Source organism: Pomacea canaliculata, linkage group LG7 (genome assembly GCF_003073045.1).
Source record: "Pomacea canaliculata isolate SZHN2017 linkage group LG7, ASM307304v1, whole genome shotgun sequence".
In the NCBI taxonomy this organism is placed as follows: domain Eukaryota; kingdom Metazoa; phylum Mollusca; class Gastropoda; order Architaenioglossa; family Ampullariidae; genus Pomacea; species Pomacea canaliculata.
In genome coordinates, this window is record NC_037596.1 from 7,061,268 (window position 1) to 7,084,159 (window position 22,892).

General features: G+C 37.8%; 3 protein-coding genes across 5 annotated transcripts; 2 read left to right on the forward strand and 1 right to left on the reverse strand.

Moving 5' to 3' along the window:
- Window positions 1-1,784: 1,784 nt before the first annotated feature.
- LOC112568409 lies at window positions 1,785-5,302 on the reverse strand. The gene is made up of 5 exons (XM_025245709.1): window positions 4,944-5,302; window positions 3,583-3,730; window positions 3,111-3,205; window positions 2,724-2,786; window positions 1,785-2,078 (listed from the first exon to the last, which is right to left on the reverse strand). Exons 1-5 carry the CDS (start codon window positions 4,993-4,995, stop codon window positions 2,002-2,004), a joined length of 435 nt encoding a protein of 144 aa, XP_025101494.1. The 5' UTR covers window positions 4,996-5,302; the 3' UTR covers window positions 1,785-2,001.
- Window positions 5,303-7,032: 1,730 nt separating this feature from the next.
- On the forward strand, window positions 7,033-10,993 carry LOC112568471. The gene is made up of 6 exons (XM_025245778.1): window positions 7,033-7,320; window positions 8,217-8,249; window positions 8,936-8,959; window positions 9,834-9,863; window positions 10,330-10,353; window positions 10,890-10,993. The coding sequence occupies exons 1-6, from the start codon at window positions 7,143-7,145 to the stop codon at window positions 10,991-10,993; spliced, it is 393 nt and encodes a 130-aa protein (XP_025101563.1). The 5' UTR covers window positions 7,033-7,142.
- A 4,098-nt stretch (window positions 10,994-15,091) lies between these two features.
- On the forward strand, window positions 15,092-21,921 carry LOC112568787 (putative calcium-binding protein CML23). 3 transcript variants are annotated; one of them, XM_025246263.1, is made up of 5 exons: window positions 15,092-15,243; window positions 15,465-15,592; window positions 16,367-16,543; window positions 16,944-16,990; window positions 17,425-17,656. In XM_025246263.1, the coding sequence occupies exons 1-5, from the start codon at window positions 15,197-15,199 to the stop codon at window positions 17,491-17,493; spliced, it is 468 nt and encodes a 155-aa protein (XP_025102048.1). In that variant the 5' UTR covers window positions 15,092-15,196; the 3' UTR covers window positions 17,494-17,656. The 3 variants fall into 3 exon arrangements, with proteins under 3 accessions (XP_025102048.1, XP_025102050.1, XP_025102049.1); XM_025246265.1 differs by lacking the exons at window positions 15,465-15,592; window positions 16,367-16,543; window positions 16,944-16,990; window positions 17,425-17,656 and adding exons at window positions 20,065-20,192; window positions 20,554-20,730; window positions 21,117-21,163; window positions 21,693-21,921 and having other exon boundaries at window positions 15,182-15,243; XM_025246264.1 differs by lacking the exons at window positions 15,092-15,243; window positions 15,465-15,592; window positions 16,367-16,543; window positions 16,944-16,990; window positions 17,425-17,656 and adding exons at window positions 19,486-19,634; window positions 20,065-20,192; window positions 20,554-20,730; window positions 21,117-21,163; window positions 21,693-21,920.
- Window positions 21,922-22,892: the final 971 nt, after the last annotated feature.

The following is a 22,892-nucleotide window of genomic DNA, read 5'->3' on the forward strand; positions in this document are numbered from 1 at the left end:
GAGATTAAGTCACATGAGCAAGTATAGCCAATCAGAAGGCTAGAGTAAGGTTCCTACATAACATTGTTCTGAGAAAAAATAAATTCTCTTCCCGCTTAGAGCAGGACTTTCTGCGCATGCGTGACACTACGTAACAGCATCTTCGTACATTGTTTCCGGGGATGCAGAGAGCGGGTTAGGCATCAGAATAAAATATGGTAGTCCGGCCATCTGTGTGGCAGTGTAGCTGCTGGTTTGCCTTGTGTTTCCATTTTCTCCTTACCTGGTCTGCCATAGTTGAGCGTTGCGACGAACAAACGCATTAATTTTTTTTTTTATTCTGGAGTACGGGCATGGCTATTCAGAAGGTGGCTTAAATGAAACTTGCATCGATATAGAAAAAAAGAAAATATATATATATAAGTGCAAAGGCAGAAGTTGCATTTTTATTAGATATCACCCTCTTACTCTCGCAATTACATACGCATGCATCCACGAACACCTACACACACATCGCCTACTCAAACTACACACAAGGCAGAGAGGACCTCACACCACTGAATATTGACCATCTGTAGCCCCGTCTGACAAGTGGGGGATGAGGGAACTGTCTAGGTGGCCCAGGTGACAATAATATTATGCTTTGTGTCTCTCAGCTGTGGACGATGTTCACACCTGTCACCTGGCGGCGGCGTCATCAAAGGCCACTGTTCTTGCTCCGCAGGACTGACTGTCCGGCATGGTGCTCTCTAGCAGCTTCTATACTGCTTGTATTTCAAGGTCTTTTTATTTATTCATGATTGTGGATAAATTAGTCGTAAAATTTAATTATTGGAGATTTTAATGTCACAATGAGTATCAGATGACAAAAATACCTTCGCCTTATACTACTGTCATGTGTGATCATTCTATGATTTGCTGTTCCATCCTGTTTGTACTGGGGGAGGCTTCCACTGACAAATAAAGATGGCTACAAATATTAAACGGCTATTTAATTTTCGGTGTACAATAGACATCCTGAAACAATAATACACAAAATCTAAATCATTATATTGGGGTGTCCTCTTGTGTAGGCGTCGGGGTGCCATGGAGCTGAGTATGTGGAGTTATCTTTTAAGAACTTTTTGAAGGTCTAAAGCAAGCCCAACATACACTGAGATTGCTACACATTAAACAAACAAAAAAACTTGTTTCTATCAGTTTCCTTTAAAATCAAACGGTCAAAATCATTTTCAGTTCTGTCTAAGTGTTTTGTGTTTAATAGTTGAAACCGAGGTGTATTGAAACACACACACACTAATGCGATGCATCTATGACTAGAAACATTTTGGTTCTCTCCTCTCTCTCTTGTTTAACTCATGATTTGTGTTCTCCATCTTCAGCTGCAGCCTGTAGACATCTACACCGCGGCCTGAGTCAACCTTAATGACCGGGTCAGCTGTGCGTGATTAGTCCTCCAAATTAAGCATTTATCACCCCAGCTTTTCAGTGCACACACACACACACACCGACTATTGACTGTTGGACAGTTCGAAGACAACACTATATTTACCGTTTGACTTGTACAAATGGATGTGTGTGCTTTCATCGTTGATGAAGCCGCTTTTGTGGCAAGTTTTTGTTTGTTTATGAAGTGATCACTTTTCTTTTAAGTGGTAGAAATGATTAATTGCAGAATATTTGTATTCATTGCCTTCAAGGTGCATGTGTAGGAGGATACCGAGAGGAAAGGAGAGAGCGAGTGAAAGGTTGACCTTGTAATGAGAAGTGACTGCAAAATAAACAAAAAACAAACAAGATTCTGATTCTTACTTGAGTGTCTGTTATTTTATTTATTATATGTAGGGTTATTTATTATCAAAATTAGTTCGTAGTATTTATTGGGATATTGTATCCCTTTGTCTTTGTGTAGGAAAGTATATATGTTCCTTTAAATAGAAAAAGTGAAGTAACGCTTCTTTTTGTTTTGCTTGCTTTTTTTGTCACATCCAGGTCCTGCACTTTTCTTCCCCGCGGTGACAGCTACATATGCGTTATCAGGGACACAATAATGACCACTCCCAGCAGCCACAGCGAGATGTTAACACCTGAAGCTCCGCCTGCAACAGAATCACCACATTTTTTTTTAAAAAAAAGGCCTACCTCAGGGACAAAGATCAATCGTTACACTTGTAGCTTATAGTTGTACTTTTCCCTGTCCCAGACTACAACTGTCAAAAATCCGCATGGACGTCACAACGGATTCCAATTTCGTGTTGAGAGGTCGTAGGCATGAAGAAGCCAGATTATCCCAGGGTTGTTTAAAGAGTAATTTAGTTTCCTGTATTTGAAAACAGCTTTAACAGAAGGTTTGAATATGAGAATAGGAGGTCGGTTTCCAGTCTAGAGGTTCGTTTTGTGTATCGTCAACATCTACCTCTACAGACGACTACTAGAGCCTTGAGTGCAAAGGAAATCAGACATACAGATGTACTGATATGTAGACGCTTATTTATCATTAGGATAGTTAATATTTACTTCGTAGCTACAGCATGCTTGATAAGGATTATAAAGCTTCAACTAAAGACAAAGAATAATAAAAACCTTCGACAAACAAAAAAAAATTATAGAAGAAATTTAATAAAGAAATTAATGTATAAAGGTGAAAGCGATAAATATACTAAAATTTCCCCGCACAAAAGATAGAGAGTGTGTGTGTTTGATTGACAGAGAAAGAGAGGAAGAGAGAAATACACAGCTCTTACCAACGTCAATTGCTGGAGCGTTGGGGCACGATTGTTTAAAGTCGTTCACTTTACAAGGAATAACTGTAATAAGAACAAGGTGTTTGTCAATGATTCAGTGCCAAAAAGCAATTCATTCACTTTCGTTCTTATCAGCATTCTCAATAATATCTACATGCTTTATCTGCAGATAAAATATACAAATCTTAAATACTAAGGATCTCAGTAATATTGTATTTATCTCTCAATCTATCATTAGTTAGTGGGTATTCTTAATAGTTATACATGAATCTTTACACATACATGTACGATACTTTTCGGGGGAGAACTTACATACATAAGTGTATGTGTGTTTTCATTCGATCATCATAATCTTTTTTTTAGTACAATTGAGATTTATAACCATACACAAATGTTGGTCGATCTGTTCCACAGCGTGTGGTCGACATGATGTTCTGGATACGTCTAGCTGGTTGGTACAGTTCACAATGGAGGCGAAATCCCTGGAGTACAAGTGAACAATAAATTATTGTTAAAGCCTAGATTATTTTTTTTCTTTTTGTATCTGCTCTTGGCACAGTTGGTAGATATTTCACCTAGACCAACATGGCAGAGCTCAGAAGAATAGAGAAGTCAGAGTACGAAACAGCGTGATCTTTGACATTTTTAAGCATTTTATTTTTTCTATTAGCTGGTAGCATGCACTACATTATTATGTCGATAACTTTAAAAAAATAAATGTTGTCTTCTCTTTGATCGTGTGTGATGCTTGTGAGAGTGTGTGTATGTGTGTCATTTGAACTGAGAAAGAGGAGATTGTATTGGTGTTTAATGTATATATATATTAAGGTATAAAGAATAAAAAGTCTGTGTAACTCACTTGCACACGTCTGCAGATACACGTATAATAGTATTGTTGCATGAGCCTCCAGTTCCAAAAGTCTTGTTGAACTTGTCATTGTAAGGAGTAATACATTTAAACAATGTATTTAATTCTGGGTCGGTACATTGTGCCTGTGTCCCTGTTACTAAAATTAGAAAATAAGCAGCTGAATTATTGTGTGCATACATGTCACAAACATTATTTTAACACCTAACTTTGTCTCTTAACTAGTCAATTTTTCGACTTGATAAAGGAACATAATAGTTAAATGGTCTAGAGGGGATTTCTCTTTCAAATAGTTTAAAGTTCAGTACAAGAAACAATTTCCCGGATATGGGCGAGTACTTCCTTTCGTCTCAACATCAAAGTATACACAGTTCACCATTAACAGGTCAGGAACACAGGTCAGCCATTGTACAGTTTGTCGTGGAGTTGACAGCTCGGAATGGTTGGGTTCATATTAGGTATGGCAATTAGACATTTCTATAGATAAATGTGACCTCACAGAATTGAATCTTTTCTGTAAAAGGCATTAAAGGTTTATTCTATTTTTTTTTTACTTTATTTTATTTATTTATTTATTTTTCAAACTAATAGAGTTGCTGTGATTTTTACATGGTTCAGGGAAAATTAATTTACTATTTATTTCAAACACACCATAAACTTCTTATTACATTTGTGTGAGCGCGTTACTTGTCAAGTCTGTGCTCTCTCCTTGGATTTTAAATGCTTTTAATTCATCCTTTCTTCTAACACAAATCCTTGATAACCACAACATACAAAAAATCTCAAAGCCTTAAAATTAAAGAAAACTACAGGCCATTTACAAAGGTGAAGATATTGCCGCAAATCAGTACAAATTAATCAAATCACGTGCACACTCTCAGTGAAGTGATGGCAGGTAATGATTAAGTATATTTTCCCCATTTCTAGGCTCTCTCCCTTTGAAAACAATCTTTGTTCCTCATTTAACAGTTGTGGTTCTCGTTAAAAATGTAATACTATCCATATGAGGATGGCGTGGACAAAGAAAAAAGAACAAAAACAACAAGAAAGGAGTTAAGAGAAAGAAATGGAATATAAAGAAAAGAAGAAAAACACCAAACAAACAAAAAATAAGAGAAGGTTGAACACAAAACGAGACAATAATGAGAAAAAGACATATCTGAGAGCTACAATATCACAAAGGAAGATTGGCAAGAAGTAAGACAGCAAAACAGGAAAGATTAGTAAGAATGGCCGAACAGGAGAAAGTCGACAGTCAGAAGAAACAGCAGACAGGGAGAACAGCAGACAAACTTGGAGAACAGAAAACAAAAATTCCTCTCCAACACCAAATCAAAGCAATGAAGACTTACCGGCGACAATCAGGACCAGGATGACCGGCACCAGACCGCACGACCCACTCATGACAGTTGATGTCAGGTTTGCTACAGAGGAGTGAGACAAGCTGATGTCAGATGCTTGTGTGATGAAGTCTCTGAGGCGATAAAGGACTCACTGTGGGAAGGATAACGAGGTCTCTGAATGAAGATACTCCTTCCTGGTCAGGGCAGGACTTTCTGCGCATGCGCGATGATTGCGTAACATCATCTACGTACATTGTTTCCGGGGATACAGATAGTGGGTTAGGCCTCTGACTAAAGTTGACCATCTGTGTGTCAGTTTACCTGTTGGTTTGCTTTGTGTTTCAAGTCTCTCTCAAGTCACTTTTCTCTCTCTCTCTCTCTCTATGTGTTTTATATTTGAATCACTAGTGTTTAGTATTTTCTAGACGATCAGTTTGTTTTCCTATATTTACCCCCTTTTTTTACTCTTTCTCAACCCCTCTCTCTCTCACTCACACTGTCTGCATACTCAAAAATACACGGAAGAAAATCCAACGATAGATAACTGTGCAAAAGCATGAAAAAAAACCCCAACTAAAACACAGAATGTGGCAGCACTTCACCTATCTGTTCTTACGGTGAAGTGGCTGTCCTCATCAACCAGAGAGGATACCAACAACGACCACTTAGGTGAAGAAGTGAAGCCGCGCAGACCCGGATGTCTCCCCGACCACGTCCGCCTCCGAGTATCAGCAAAGTTGATTTTCTTCGGTATCAATGCTGGAAAAGTATGAAAGCTTGCGCGTCTGATTGTTTGTTTGTGTGTGTGTGGGTCCGTTGCCAGTCCACGATCATCACAGAACTGCACACCCCAATCTAGAGACGGGTACCCGTCTAAAAAGCGTGTGACTGACTCCAAGCTCTCTTATAACAGTGGTCGCTCTTGGTGTCCTGTTTACTTGAATCTTTGGCTAACAAGTCGTGAAACTAATAGCTAGCCCTCAGACTGGACTGGAGTGAGTTTTGTAGAATCATACAGTGTAGCTACGCACAACCATGAGATCCCTGCTCTTTCGTTATGCCTTCAATTTAATATAAAATATCTCCACTTTACATCCGCCCTGACACCTCCTTGTCACAAGTATCCGCTTTATCACTTAAGTGACAAAACCCTGTGTTTCGAGATATCCCCATAAACAATATCTCTAAAGAACGGTTAGATGTCTTGTGTTACCCTGCTCGTGGGTGGTGTACCTTATACATTGAGCAATACATGGACATTATGCTTCTACATGGTGAATGATTTTTTGATATAGACTATAGCAGAGTTTACATTTTGAAAAATAACATTTATATATGTAGATATAATTTATTAATGCATGTTTTATAGGGCACACGTGATAGTTTGTGCACTGGAACTGATTAGCTTAAAAATAGCGGATAACAAAGTTAATGAGGTCGGGGATAGGGGGAAGATGATAATGATGGGGGAGGAGTGTTAATCTAGATAGACTGGTCAGTTTCTGTGAGACATTGTGTGTGGATGCTTTTTTGCTAAGATCATCCTGCGAGTGTGAATATGGAGGAAATGAAAACTAGTCAGAGAGGACCACACCCCACTGAGTATTGACCATCTGTAGACCTGTCTGATATGTCTGGAGAGTGGGGGATGAGGGCAATAGGTCTTTCTGGCCGAGGAGGTTTATTTATCATGAGTCTTTTAGGTGGACTCGCTGATAAATTAGTCGTAAACTTTAATTATTGCAGACGTTAATATCACAATTAGTGACCAGATGACAAAAACACTTCAATACACACGTTAGCACTACATGTTTTTTTCTATATTTAAAATATTAAAAATTTAATCTAGTTACAAGAAACTTCACCTGGCTTAAGAATACGCATACAAAGAGACAGAGAGGGTAGAGAGAGAAGAGCAGAAGGACGATTTGCCAACTTTCTACTAATCTGTCCACGCCCAATGTCCGATGCTACTGTAATATGTAATCATTTTATGATTTGCTATTGCATCCTTTTTTCAGTGACACACAAAGATGGCTACAAACATTCAACAGCTATTATTTTATGTCTTGGTGTACACTGCACGTCCTGAAACAATAATAATTATACAGTCTCAATAATAATTTTAGGGCCCTCTACTGTGTGGCGCCGGGGATGCCATGATGCTGAGTGGATTTACACGGATGTTGACACTCTCACTGAAAAAGAATGGGTGTGTCGGAGCCTCGGATGGGCGTTAAACTCTGTTGTCGTCCATCTACATGTCAGTGGCATCACCCAAGCTCCAGCAAGCAAGACTGTGACTCCAGTATTGTTGTGATGAAAACAGCTGGAATGAGCCACCTGGGTGGTTTGATGTTACTGGTCCTGGCCTTTACTTTCACAGGTGCAGTACTGACTGATTTTAGCTAGAAGGATATATATTTGATATTTTATTATAAACTATTTTATTGAAATTTATAAACTAAAAAACTCAAATATAAATATAATTACATATTACGGGGGAATCATACACAACTCTATAATGTAAATACCTAAAGTACAATACAGTTGTTGTTAAAGATAAAAGTACGGAGACTAAAATAGCACCATTTGTGATGATGTAAAATTTTCATATTTATTTCTTTCTGTACATTTTTATCTTACGTACCCACGATTCACAATTTAAACTGAACATCAAGCTAGCAATCATATTATCGTAGCAGTTGTTAAAGAATTTTTTGCAGTAATAAAAGAGACAAAATTTAATTTTTACTATACTAAGCTTTTCTGAACTTCATACCGAAAAGATGCATTTCTTTTGCTCTTCACTTTAGTTGATACAGATACACTAACAACACTTTACTACATACAACTCGTCCTATCAGCTGCTTTACATGATTGAGAGATTTTCTCTGTTATTTCTAGTTATCATTTAAACAACAGCTTTAATTTGAGTTATGGTGGCTTTAAATTACCGACTAGTCGATCCATATGTCACTCGTCTATTCTATAATCACTGCTGGACAGGAAGTACTAAGTGGTGAAGATGACATGACATTATCTCTCAGTCTCGCAAACTGACATCCTGAGTGTTTGTAAAGTGACCAATCAGACACTACAACTTCCTTCTTAGTTATTTTAGTTATCTCATGTTCTTATTCCTCTCTCTTTCTCTCCTACTCCCACCCATACCCACAAACCAACTCCCCGTCCACACACACCCACACAAGTACCGGGAAAGATAATGTTGCTATGTATTATTATGCATGTTTATTTATCACTTTCTGTTTTGTTGTACAGGGGAGAATATTCTGACTCTGGATTATTCTTCTGGTAAGGGTGACTTCTGATAAATCACAAACGCACGACTTCAGCATGTTGATAATTGGAGAAAACAAACACAAACATGAAGCATTTTAATTATTTTTTTTGTAAGATCTTTTCACTGAAGAGGTGCAATAAATAACAAAATATAATAGGATATAGTTTGCCTGCTCAAAAAGATATCTCTATTGATTTCAGTGTACTATATATTAAGTTTGTAAATAATGCAGTAAGCATGTCTACTCTTTTTAGTTGTATTTTGTGCTTGTAGTTTTCTATTTCACGCTCTTTTTCTTTCATTCATAAATTCATTGTATTTGATTCTTCCTTTTATTTATTCATTTATTCATTCTTTCATTGTTTTTGTTGTTCATTCGTTCTTTTTGTTTTCATTCATTTGTTCATTGCTTCTCTCTTTCATGTTCTTTATTCTTTTATTCTTTCTTTCATTTTCCTTCCTTTAATTCATTGATTCTTTCTCTCTTTTCTTTCTTTTATTCTTTATTTTTATATTTTTTCTTTTTTTCTTTTTTAATTTTTTTCTTTCTTTCATTTTTTAATTTTTTCTTTCGTTCATTCTCTTTCTAATTCTTTCTTTTTCTCTTTTGTGCTTCTCCTCTAATATTTTTTACACACTCATTCACTTCTGCTGCGGCACCGTTGCTTCATAGGCATTTTATGTTTGATTCTTGCAGGAGATTTTCTGGAGATGGAATCTGGTAAGTGTGGCTAAAAAAAAAGGATAAGACTGCAAATTTTCACAGTTGCTTACCTTAGAAAACAAAGCCATAAGAAAACCTCAGAATGAATCATAAATACACAAAATCTAAAAAGAAAATCCTGGTACAGCCAACGCTATAAAATTCTCGTAGTATATAGGGTTACTCAAAGTATGTTAATACCTTAATGTACATATATAATTCATTAATATTAACATAATTTTGACTATGATCTAACTATTTCTTTATTATAAATTCTTCACACATGTAGCTACAAAATATAGGAAAGAAATACGTTTCAATTTGTTCCAACATGATTACCAATGATAGAAAAGTGTCTTCTTCGTTAAATAGATTGTTGTATATACTTGTATATACTTGGTACTCATGTTGACACATTACACGCAGCACGCGTTTGACACCAGAACAACACAAAATCCATTCACATCCTTTAAATTCACTTACATTAATTTTTACATGATGACATCGAACTTTACCACAAACATGACAAGAAATCAACCCGCATGGAACTTCTCATTATCCAGCATTATCGTAACAATAAAACAAAAACAAATCCTTCTAGATAGCCAATAACATAATGGATAGATTATGTAAAGCAATAGTAAATACATAGAAAATCATAATTTAAAACCTGAAAATATATATAGAGAGAGAGACGCATAGAAGTATGTAATATAGCTAATAACTATGCAAAGAAACTGTCTACTTACTTCGTATTACTTCATCTTGCCCCTTTTTATCTTTTTCTTTTTCTTTTATTAACTCGTTGTCGCTCAATATCTATGTCTTTACATTCTCTCCCGTCCAACTACAGCTTTTTTTATTTGAATGCAACTTTTGCTCACCTTTTCAGGTGATATTTCGATGACGGAATATGCATCTGGTAAGACAAAACTTTTATAAATAATAGAAGGTTGAAGTTCACAAATTCTTCATGTCGAAAAAAAATGTAATAACCTCCTCACATATGCACAAAAGTTTGAAAAGGGTAAAATGTTAAACTTAATTTACAATTGTCTTCCGACTTTATATGTTTCTTTCTTTCTTTTCACGCTTTGGTTTTTCTTTTCTCGCCTATAAAACCTTTTGATAAGACACACATCCACACACCACATACCACGTTCCATAAGTGAATTTTCCTTTATTCATTCTCTTTCTAATTCTTTCTTTACCTCATTCGTGCTTCTCATCTCCCTCTAATATTTTTTTATATACATTCAAAAGCATTTACTAAGACACATGCACATACAAACCCCATAAACACCACTTTCTGTATTTCTCTCACACACTCATTGACTTCTGCTGATGCCCCCATTGCTTCTTAAGCATTTTATGTTTTATTTTTGCAGGAGATTTTCTGGAGATGGAATCTGGTAAGTGTGGTTAATTAAGGATAGGATTGCAAACAGCTGCTTACCTTAGAAAACAAAGTCAGAAGAAAACCTTAGAATGAAGCATAAATACATTTTTAATTTACTTACATTAAGTTGTACATTATGACATCGAACTTTACCACAAACATGACAAGAAATCAACCACCCAGGGAACTTCTCACTACCCAGCATTATCATAACAATAAAACAAAAACAAATGCTTCTAGATAGGCAATAACATAATCGCGTGGATGGATTATGTAAAGCAATAGTAAATACATAAAAAAACCATAATTTTAAACCTGAAAAAATATATATATAGAGAGAGAGACGCATAGAGGTATGTAATATAGTTAATGACTATTCATGCAATGAAACTGTCTACCTACTTTGTCTTTTTAGCTTAAATCATGCACCTTTTCTTCTTTTCTATTTTTTTAAATTCTTTCTCGTTCACTCTCTCTCTCTCTCTTTACTTTTTCTCCCGTCCAACTACAGCTTTTTTGTTTGATTACAACTTTTGCTCACTTTTTCAGGTGGTTTTACGATGACGGAATGTGCATCTGGTAAGACAAAATTTGTTATAAATAATAGAAGATTGAGTTTCACACATCCACATACCACACACCACATTCCATAAATACACGCACAGACACTTAGCACTTTTTTCCATTTTTCTCAGTCATTATAGTCATAATGATGATTCAAAACATGAAAATAACTAGAATTAAGGACGAAAATCCCGACCAACCTTTGAACATGCGGAAATTGGACTAGTAACATGTCTTAGCACCTTTCTTTCTTTCCTTCCAAAAGCCCGCAACTAACATTGTTTATAGCATGTTCCATAAAGTCTTCATGTTTTTCCACAAAACAGTGAAAAGGGTTGAAGAAAGAGATAATAAAGACCAATGTCTGGGATCCGGTCCCTGCAAACCGGGGTAAAGCAAACCCTGGCAAGCGGTCAGGACCGGACAATGGTGTCATAACTTGTGTTTTGTAACCGCCATGATACGATGCTGATGGGCAGACAGTCCATCAGCAAACACCTGTCCTCCGGTCAGTGGCCGGACTAAGGTTCAAACCTTGTGTACCTGCATCTCTATGCTACGGATGCTGATGGACAGAAAGTCTGTCAGCACAGCTCAGGCATAGACAGATGCAAGTACAATGACATGTAAAAATATTTCAGCTATGACAACAGAAAATGTCACACACCATGAAACAGAAATGAGCAAAGATTTTGAAGAGCTGTTTTGGGGTATTTTTATTTATTAATATTTTCTATTTATAATATGGATGACAGCAAAACAAAAACTCTAAAGGAATCTATATACACATGTAGTTGATGGCTATGCAAGTTCTTGAGGGTAAAAATATATTTTCAAAACACACACACAAATAAGGAATTAAAAGAGGTACATACCCATTGTTATCTCCATCAACATATTCAATGTGTGTGCGTGCAAACTGTATTCAAATTATCTTGGCTTACATTAAACCGTGTATGTTGCTGCTACTCGGATTATGAAACAGAACAGAATTTTTTTTCAAAGTTTGAAATTTTATATACCATTGTCTACATTGACTTCCTTTGTGAATGTGGACCTGTCTACTACTTTTTTTAATAGTACGGATTTTGAATCCCTAGAAAGTTTCTGCTGTATTTGGTTTTATTTGAGTATGTTGTCATGTGTGTCACGTGTTGTGGGTACCAAACTCAACCGTCATGGCTGTGAGGCATCAAAGGATGTTACATAGTTTGGTATTTAAGCTAGTGTGAAAGTGATTATAATTACAACGATAGGCGTGAAACATGTGTGAAAGGAAGATAATTATAGCATGCTTAAGATTTTTTCTGTTTGCTGTGCATTATGGGTAGAAGGTTTTGCAGGTAGAGGCGTCCTGCGTGCAAATTTCATTTGTCCTGGACTAATTATTCATTTAACTGAGCGATCCATATCTTGACCTGGAACAATTTTTCTACGTGTCATGTACGAAGGTTGTTTTTTTTTTTTGCCATTGGCGTTGTTAATGCTTTCGTTGTTTGTGCCTTATACATCAAGTGAAAGGGCGGCAACTCCTCCATTTTTCAAGCCGATTGTCTCCGTGTCTACTGAACTTACTACAGTGACTTTCGATGTTGATGGCAGACATCAGAACAGCTACTCACACAAAAAACCCGGTATTACTTTCAACAACAGCTTAAGCAATTGCATGGGATTTTTTTGAAACTTTTTAAACTTTTCTGCGTGTTACCAGCCTACGTTTTAAATCTATGGATATTGGTGTTCTTTTTTTCCATGTTTATATTTTTGACATTTTTTTCTTCTAAAGGTACCTGTCTATTTGTCTTTGCTCTAATGCACTTTTTTTTACCTTAGCTGTCCTTTTTCTTCTAAAACAGAAGGATTATTGTTCAAACTAAATTCCATATAGCAAACTATGTGTCTTTACTTTTTTGTAAACTGTTGCCTTCACTTGGCGTTCACAGTCAAATAATTGACCACCAAACTCTACACTCCTCTCCATTTTACTCACGTGCTATATATCGACACTTACGGTCATATAGAGAAACATGATTTCTTATGCTCGGGTTTTAATTTTGTAATGTGTGTGCTTTAACAAGCCACACACACTGGCACTTTGTTTTTATTAAGGCAGAGCTAAAACTGATGATGGAGCAGAAAGGCGGAAGACGAAAAGAGAATCAAGGGCGGACATCCTACACCACTCATCCCCAGATCGTGACAGCCTTCTACTGTATCGTACGACTCGACTGTTTCCACGGGCAAGAGTAGAAGTCAAGTAAAGATATTTTAATGTTACATTGAAGGCAAAAGTAAAGTAGCAGTTATCATTAGCTCACATGGTTGTAGCAATATAGAGATTCTGTAAACACATGAAAGACCACGTGACGTTGGACCACCATTCACAACATTGTCAGCAGCCAACACCAATCACAGCGACAGTTCATGTTATTCGGACATTGAAAGTCTGCATGTCTCGTGCTAAAGTAACATTTGTTCAGAACCACGAAAAATGCAGACTGTCAGAGTACGAATAATCCCAACTGTCGCTCATTCTCTCTCTCTGATTGGTGTAGACGTCACAATGTTGTGAGTGGTGCACCAGCGTGACGTAGTACACTGTTATCAGCGCTGATTGATCGCATGAGCGAAACGTAGCGGGTAATTAATTAACCGAAGGGTTTCGGAGGTTGAAATTTACAGTTTAGTCTTCTATCGCCTACATCTACTGATATCGGGGTAAAAAAACACAAACTGCTCAGAGAAAAAGAAACTATATGCGCAGCTAGGTTGTAGTTCTCTTTCTATCAGACTCTCCTAACCAAAGGTTGGAACATCACACTGAAGAATCTACGCCCACAAATTTCTATTTTACAGGTTTTAGAGTATGTTATAAGAAAAAGTAACAAAGTGTGCTTCTCTCCCATTGACTGTTCCGGTATTTTTCTCATGAGTTAAACATTTGAACAGCGCATTTACAATCTTAATTATGTACTTGTAATTAATTTCTTTAATGAGTACTCTTATAGGCACTTCTGTGTATGCTTGAATGATGTGTGTGAGAAGGATGAGGAAGAAGTCAAAGCTCACAAACATGGCGAGGGTAAAGTTCATCGTTTGCATTACAGAAGACGACTGCAACCCTGAAACCTAGTACATAAATTTTCTCACACTTATGTACACGAGATATTTGTGTTTGTTTGCCTGAGATTGTAACTACTCTCAGATAGCGACTAAAGCTCAGTATTCATGACTTAGTGCATACCTACACAATTTTTTTTACCAGCAAGGAATTTTTTGAAAACACAAGCAGAAAAATCATTGTTTCTATCAGTTTCCCATCAAATCAAACGGTCAAAATCAAGTTCAATTTTGTCTACGTTTTTTCGTATTTTTAAGGATTGAGACTAAGATGCATTAAACACACATACACACACCTATGCACGCACTCGCGCTTCTTGCACACATATCTTCTATTTCTACAACATTCTTTCTTTCCTCTAATCCGTCTCATTTAGTTCAGGATTTGTGTTCTCTGTCTTCACCTGCAGGTGTCGAAAGTAACAGCCCACAACCTTAATGACTAGTTCAGCTGTGCGAGATTAATCCTCTTGATTAAACATCTATTCACTTTAGTCTTTCAGTGCACACACACACACACACACACACCGATTATTGACTACTGGACAATTCGAAGACAACACTATATCTATCGCTTGTCTTCTACATTTGTTTTTGTGTACTTTCATCGTGGATGAAGCCAATCTTGCGGCAAGCTGTTGCTTGTACCGGTGGTGACTAATCGTGATATTTCTTCTTCTTTCTTTTTTCTATCTTTCTTTTATTCTTTGTTGTTCTCGTCATCTTGTCTTTTGTGCTTGATTTCTTTTCATCTTTCATTCACCTTTGCTACTCTCTTGCCTTCCTTCCTTTCCCGGAGTATGACGGAGCGTTTAACTAGACACTCGGTGCTCTTGGTTAAACCTTTTTCCAGTTAAAGGCTTCCACTTATTTGTTTCATAGCGCCATCACTTTTTTAAGTGGTAGGAATGGTTAATTGGAGAAAATTTGTATTCATTATTGTATTTTTTGGGGGTCACATCCCGGTCCTACGTACTTTGCCACGCCTCCTCCCCACACTTTATCTTTTCTTTTCGTATACACATCTGGGACAAACATATTGACCAAGACAGCGCTAGAGAGAGAGAAGGTTGCACAGCAGCACCCACCCCCCTGTCCCCCCTTAAATACATGTGTATATAAGTTTCTGCAGGTGAACTTTGCCAGCCACGTACGTTGCGGAATCCGTCACTATGCTGTCTTACTGGATCTTGATCTCTTTGACTACCTTGTGCTTCAGGTAAGAAATGTGCAGATCATGTGATTTTGCCTCTTTGACACATCCATGACGATAGAGAAGAGAAATAAAAAATTCTCACATTCAAGAAAACATTTTATAAGATTTGCAATAAAAGCAAAATGTCCCGGCAACATAGTGTGAAAGAAGTTGCATGATTCAAGAAAAAGATAAAATATTCCGTTAACTAAAGGGCACTTTCATGAACTGGATATTTGTTTCAGTTCTCATTTACCTGGAGGACCCCACGCCCATATCTTTAACAAAGTCTTCAGTTTGTTCGACCAAGATGGTGACAACAAAGTGAATGTGACAGAGTTCTGGGCCACAGTTCCCAATGCCGACTTGAACGGTAACAGTACACACCCATCATCTACACTAACCTCTGTATGTGTGTGTGTTAGTGTGTATGTGTATGTGTTTGTGTGTGTGTGTGTTAGTGTTTGTGCCTGGGTGTGCCGAGCAGTATCTTGCCAGCTTCTGGTTTCTCTACTTAAGGTCACATATTTGCCCTGATACATTCAACAAGAGATGTCATTGGTCAACGACTCACCTACCATCCTTCATCCAATCAACAAGTAGCCAGCACGGACAGAAGAAAGACCTCTCCACCCCAGTTGACCCTCTCACCTGATGGTAGGGTGGAGGGTCAACTAATTCTCTCCCGTCCCCCTTCCCGTGTAAAGCTACTATGGTCTGCGGTTGGCTTGCTGTAACCACTTAAGGCTGTGTGTTTTTCTCTTTAGTAAAGTGCTTTGAGCCCACCTTTAATAGTGGGGCAAAGCGCTATACAAGTCAACTTTTTATTATTATCATCATCATCATCATCATCATCATCATCATCATCATCATCATCATCATCATCATCATCATTAGTATTATTATTATTATTACCACCACTAGCACCTAGCTCAACCCATACCTACGCCCCTTTTTCTTTTATCAGTGATCTCTAGTTTGTCGACAAGACATCGAATTTTAATTATGGGCGATTTTTAATGTTACCACATAACAACTATGCTGTTCGACAACGGGACAACTTTCAATACCTTTATCAGACATTAACTAACTTACCCTTAGTTCACGGTTTGTTAATTGCGTAAGAGTGTCGTCATGGCGGTTTCAGGTGATGGTATCATCACGGAAGAAGAGTTCATCGAGACCTGGGAGTCGATCACCCAATACACTTCTGAAGAAGAGGAGGAGAACCGACACTCGGCCGAGCTGCTGTTCAAGCAAGTCACCAACACCACACTCAGCGTCAACGATAAAATTCTGTTGTTTAAGGTCTTCGATACCAACAGTGAGTAACTGGCACTACACGAATTTCCCTTCTTTTAACACATCAGCGTTTGATTTATTCTTAGTGAAAAAGAAAATTTATTGGTACACTGAACACTTCTCTTGCTGAAATTCCTTCACCGCCCTATCTATCATTGTCTGTCTGTCTGTCTGTCTGTCTGTCTGTCTGTCTGTCTGTCTGTCTGTCTGTCTGTCTGTCTGTCTGTCTGTCTGTCTGTCTGTCTGTCTGTCTGTCTGTCTGTCTGTCTGTCTGTCTGTCTGTCTAGCAATCTCTCCCCTCCCCAACTCTCCAGTTTTGGTAGGCAGTGTTATTAATCCTTGTTATCCATGAAGTAAATATGTTGCTTTCTAATGAGATGTATAATGAACAAGCGTTAATTAAAACAAGTTTTCTGTTGCAGATGATGGGGTCATTAGCAGAAGAGAATTCCTGATCGAATGGGAAAGAGTATGTACAAATAGCTGTGTATATAGTTTGTTGACTTGTCCGCCTGTTATCCTTCTCTGCAGATGAATGACACTCTCAATTTTCCTTAATTATGTGCTTTATAAATCATACGATGATAATGACTCTTCTTATGATTATTATGATGATGATGATGATGATGATGATGATGATGATGATGATGATGATTATTATTAAATCATCAAGACTATAGTATTCCACAAATCCACAATCTTTTAATGAAGCGTCTATATCATTGTGTGTGTGAGAGAGAGAGAAGGAGTGCATGATAGTAAGTTTTAATTACAAGAGATGTAATTTAAAGAATTTCTACTATCAGCAGGATTTACCTGTGAGATCACATGTCGCCACAACTGATGGAGCAGTTTAATTTTAGAAATAAGAATATAAAAAAATAATGTTTTTCTATTTCGTAGATCCACCCTGAACATGACGATTATACATCAGAACCACATTCTCCGATGCCAACCTCTCCTGTACGTTAGTCTCATCTACTTCTACATTCTCCGGAGCTGATGAACAAGAACACCTTGCGGGCCTGAAGATGACAGGCTGGAGTTGACACTCAGGATGCGTTAATGTGAACCTGAAGGACAGAAACTTCTGGAATAACAAAACTGAAATAAAATTTGGCATCAAGCATGGAAATGGCGTTATAACTGTTTGCTATCAGTGTAAATCTGTCATGTGTGTATGTGTGTATGTGTGTATGTGTGTATGTGTGTATGTGTGTATGTGTGTATGTGTGTGTGTGTGTCTGTTATGGGCTTGCGTGCTGTATCTGTGTCTGCAAGTGTGCACGCATACCAAGTGTCTAAATAATGTTTCCGATTATAGTCTGTAGCCCTATACATAGGTTACTTCAAACTGTATCGACACATTAGCAACTAAAGGGACTCCAACCTGAACCTTCTCCCCCAAAAAATAAAATAAAACAAACGAAATGCTACTTTCCATGGAGAAGCAGTCTACCTACGGTGGATGAGCCACGGCCATTTTATGTAAGTGATGGACTTAACGGTTCTAGTTTATGTGCAATGAATGTGTTTCTAGGTTTGCATCTGCAAGGGATAGTCACAATGGCTTTGGATTATCTTGCACTGGGTTGAACCCAGAGATATAGGAAGTAGACCGTTGAAATAAACGAGCGTACCTTGAAGACAAGCTAAGTGAACAACTAAACAGTAAACAAAGTAAACAAAGCGCAAATGGGGGTGGACAGGACACACCCTGCACAAACCAGCTGACACCATTGCCAGGCAGGCACTTGACTGCAACCCTCAGGGGAAGAGGAGAGTTGGGAGACCGAAGCTGACTTGGAAAAGAACAGTAGTTCAACCTGAAAAGTGAATTTAAAGTTTGTGTGTATGTGTGTGTATGTGTGTGTTCGAGCGAACGCGCAGCATTGAACACTTGTGTGGTTTGAGAGATAGAGATGTACAGAAATAGAAGTACTTACATCTGCTGTTATCGTTTATTGATAATTAATTATTGCTAACATACTTTGCGCGAACTATATGATAGTTTCTTTTGTCTATAAGTTTTCCATCAAATCAAATTGTCAAAATCATGTTCAGTTTTGTCTGTGTTTTCGTTTCTTTAGCGACTGAGACTAAGAATCATTGAACACACATTCACACACACATATACACACACGTGCGTCTTGCCAGACGAAGAAATGAAAAATTGTAGTATTGTATTGTTATTTCAATGCGCGCAAAAAAAAATATAAACATAGAAAGATTCCTTCTATGTCTAGAACATTCTTTCTTTCCTCTCCTCCCTCTCGTTCTCTGTCTTCACCTGCAGGTGTGGAAAGTAACAGCCCACAACCTTAATGACTGGGTCAGCTGTGCGTGATTAATCCTCCTAATTAAACATCCATTCACTCCAGTCTTTCAGTGCACACACACACACACACTGATTATTGACTACTGGACAATTGGAAGACAACACTATATCTACCGCTTGTCTTCTACATTTGTTTTTGTGAGCTTTCATCATGGATAAAGTCTATCTTGCGGCAAGCTGTTGCTTGTACCGGTGGTGACTAATCATGATATTTCTTTTTCTTTCTTTTGTTCTATCTTTGTTTCATTCTTTGTTGTTCTCGTCATCTTGTCTTTTGCGCTTGATTTCTTTTCATCTTTTATTTATTTTTGCTACTCTATTGTCTTCCTTCCTTTCCCGGAGTATGACGGAGCGTTTAACTAGACACTCGGTGCTCTTGGTTAAACTTTCTTCCATTTAAAGACTTCCTCTTCTTTTTTTCATAGAGACATCACATTTTTAAGTGGTAATAATCCTTAATTGGAAAATATTGATATTCATTATTGTATTCATTTATTTTTGGTCACATCACGGTCCTACCTGCTTTGGCACTCTTATGCCCCTCCTCCCCACACTTTATCTTTTCTTTTCGTATACACATCTGTGACAAACATACTGACCAAGACAGCGTGCGCGCGCGAGAGAGAGAGAAGGCGGGACAGCAACGCACCCTCCTGTCCACGTACAGGTGTATATAAGTTTCTGCAGGTGAAGCTTTGCCTGCCACGTACGTTGCTGAATCCGTCACTATGCTGTCTTACTGGATCTTGGTCTCTCTGACTACCTTGTGCTTCAGGTAAGAAATGTGCAGGTATCTGTGTTTTCACCTTTGTAAGTGTGTGTGTTCGCGAACGCGCAGCATTGAACACTTGTGTGCCTTCAGCGATAGAGATGTACTTAAATCTGCTGTTATCGTTTATTGATAATTAATTATTGTCTAACATACTTTGTACGAGCTACATGATAGTTTCTTTTGTCTACATTGACCACTACCTCACAAGCCTCGGTTGAAGCCTGCACTATCAAATCTCTAGACAAACAAACATATAGTAGAGAAATAAACAATTCTCACATTCAAGAACACATTTTATAAGATTTGCAATAAAAGCAAAATGTCCTGGCATTATATTGTGAAAGAAGCTGCTTGATTCCGGAAAAAGATAAAATATTCCCTTAACTAAAGGGCACTTTCATGAACTGAAGGAATGACATGACATTTCTTTCAGTGTCCATGTACCTGGAGGACCCCACGCCCACATCTATAACAAAGTCTTCAGTTTTTTCGACCAAGATGGTGACAACAAAGTGAATGTGACAGAGTTCTGGACCAACCTTCCCAATGCAGACTCGAATGGTAACAGTACACACCCATCATCTTCACTGACCTCTGTATGTGTGTTGGTGTGTATGTGTTTGTGCTTGTATTAGTGTGTGTGTTAGTGTGTGTGCATGGATGTACCGTGCAGTATCTTGCCAGTTTCTGGTTTCTCTACTTAAGGTCACATATTTGTCCTGATACATTCAACAAGAGATGTCATTGGTCAACGACTCATCTACCATCCTTCATCCAATTATGGACGATTTTTAGGGCTTCCACCTAACAACTTAACTGTTCGACAACGGGACAACTTTCAATACCTTTATCAGACATTAACTACCTTACCCTTAGTTCACGGTTGATTTATTGCGTAAGAGAGTCGTCATGGCGGTTTCAGCTGATGGTATCATCACCAAAGAAGAGTTCATTAAGTGCTGGGAGTCGATCACCGAATACACTCCTGAAGAAAAGGAGGAGAACCGACACTCGGCCGAGCTGCTGTTCAATCGAGTCACCAACACCACACTCACCTTCGACGAAAAAATTCGTTTGTTTAAGGTCTTCGATACAAACAGTGAGTAACTGGCACTCTACGAAATTCTCTTCTTTTAACACGTCATCGCTTGATTTATTCTTAGTGAAAAAAGATGGAAAACTTATTGACACCGTGAACACTGTTTATGCTGAAACTCTTTCGCCACCCTATCATTGTCTGTCTGTCTGTCTGTCTGTCTGTCTGTCTGTCTGTCTGTCTGTCTGTCTGTCTGTCTGTCTGCCTGCCTGCCTGCCTGCCTGCCTGCCTGCCTGCCTGCCTGTCTGTCTGTCTGTCTCACTAGCAATCTCTCCCCTCCCCAACTCTCCAGTTTTGGTAGGCAGTTTTATTAATCCATGTTATCCATGAAGTCAATATGTTGCTTTCTAATGAACAAGCGTTAATTAAAACAAGTTTTTTTGTTGCAGATGATGGGGTCATTACCAGAATAGAATTCCTGACCGAATGGGAAAAAGTATGTACTAAAAGCTGTGTATATAGTTTCTTGACTTGTCCGCATGTTGTCCTTCTCTGCAGATGAATGACACTCTCCATCCTCATTAATTCTTTCCTGATTCTGCTTTTTGTTTTCTATGTTTGTCGTTTATTGCTTGTCTGAATGGTTGTTCTCCTTCCGTCCATCGTATTCTGCACATGTCTCATACTTTCCTTAAACATTGAGGACATGCTCCTTTTTGAACGCGATCATGATGATGATGATGATGATAATAATGATGATGATTATTATTATTAAAAAATCAAGACTTTATTTTAATCATCCGCGATCTTTTAATGAAGTGTCTATATCATTGTGTGTGAGAGAGAGAGAGAGAGAGAGAGAGAGAAGGATTGCATGATAGTAAGTTTTAATTACGACAGATGTAATTTTAAAAAATTTCTACTTTCAGAAGGATTTACCTCTGAGATCACATGTCGCCACAACTGATGGAGTAATTTAATTTTAGAAATAAGAATATAAAAAATAATGTTTTTCTATTTCTTAGATCCACCCTGAACATGACGATTATACATCAAAACCACATTCTGTGACGCCAGCCCCAGGTAAAAGGTAAAATCTTTACCACCTCATCTACTTCTACATTCTCCGGAGACGATGAACAAGAACACCTTGCGGGCCTGAAGATGACAGGCTGGAGTTAACACTCAGGATGAACCCTGAAGGACAGAAAAATCTGGAATAACAAAACTGAAATAAAATTTGGCATCAAGCAAGGAAATGGCGTTATAACTGTTTGCTATCAGTGTAAATTTGTCGTGTGTGTGTGTGTATGTGTGTATGTGTGTATATGTGTGTATGTGTGTATGCTGACAGTGAACGACACTCACATTCTTGTCCTCTCACTATCTTTTCTGAGCGAGGAGCTGTGTCACTGACTGTGGCCCCCTCCCTGTGTGTGCAGCTGAGCATCCCAGTTAGTTCAACCCGGTATCTAGTTACATCGGATGCTGACACTCAGAACTAAACTGTGTGGTGTGTTGTAGCATGCCTGATTGAGTGTTGGAAGTCAGGTGTTGCTTTTTGCCTACTGATGAAAAGCATCTTTGGAGCAAAACTGTAAATCTGATACTGATGTGGTGATGAAAGCATCTGGAATGGACTACCTGAATGGTTTGTTGTTACTGGTCCTGGCCTTTACTTTCACAGGTACTGACAGTTTTCAACTACAAGGATTTATATTTGAAATTTTATATAAACAGTTTATTGTGAATAGAAAACGAAAGATAATCATCTAGAAATGTACTTACATATTGATGTAAAATTACGCACGAGCATATATTCAGTCTCCACAGAGAAGTTGTCATTACAGATAAAGTTTCGAAAGCTACAAAAGTACCTATTTTTTTATATTTATTTATAAATTTCACATACATTTCCTGTGCCTCTGTCATCTGAGGTACCCGTAATTTAAACACACACCGTCATCATCTGTTTTTAACGAAATTTTTAAAGTAACAAAAGTGTTGGCAATATTTATTTATCTCTAAAGGACTAAGCAGGTGAGACACCGGGAGAGTTGCTTCTAATAGAAAGAGGGGAGGAAATTTCTCAAGGAGGAATATACAAGAAAAACATTAAGGAAAATGCAGAAATTCAAATTATTTTAGTTCTATATTGTTCTCCCTTTTCACTCCTGTTAAATATGTTTTTAGTTTCCGGAACACTAGCTAGATGTGTTATATAT

Excerpts from the sequence above, each read along its gene's own strand:
- LOC112568409 (XM_025245709.1), bottom strand. The coding sequence starts at position 4,995 with ATGAGTGGGTCGTGCGGTCTGGTGCCGGTCATCCTGGTCCTGATTGTC. Across the intron at positions 3,731-4,943 it reads CCTGGTCCTGATTGTCGCCG|TAACAGGGACACAGGCACAA; the intron begins GTAAGTCTTCAT and ends TTCTAATTTTAG. Across the intron at positions 2,079-2,723 it reads CGCTCCAGCAATTGACGTTG|GCGGAGCTTCAGGTGTTAAC; the intron begins GTAAGAGCTGTG and ends ATTCTGTTGCAG.
- LOC112568471 (XM_025245778.1), top strand. The coding sequence starts at position 7,143 with ATGGGTGTGTCGGAGCCTCGGATGGGCGTTAAACTCTGTTGTCGTCCA. Across the intron at positions 8,250-8,935 it reads GACTCTGGATTATTCTTCTG|GAGATTTTCTGGAGATGGAA; the intron begins GTAAGGGTGACT and ends TGATTCTTGCAG. Across the intron at positions 10,354-10,889 it reads TTTTCTGGAGATGGAATCTG|GTGGTTTTACGATGACGGAA; the intron begins GTAAGTGTGGTT and ends TCACTTTTTCAG.
- LOC112568787 (XM_025246263.1), top strand. The coding sequence starts at position 15,197 with ATGCTGTCTTACTGGATCTTGATCTCTTTGACTACCTTGTGCTTCAG. Across the intron at positions 15,244-15,464 it reads TTGACTACCTTGTGCTTCAG|TTCTCATTTACCTGGAGGAC; the intron begins GTAAGAAATGTG and ends TATTTGTTTCAG. Across the intron at positions 16,544-16,943 it reads TAAGGTCTTCGATACCAACA|ATGATGGGGTCATTAGCAGA; the intron begins GTGAGTAACTGG and ends TTTCTGTTGCAG.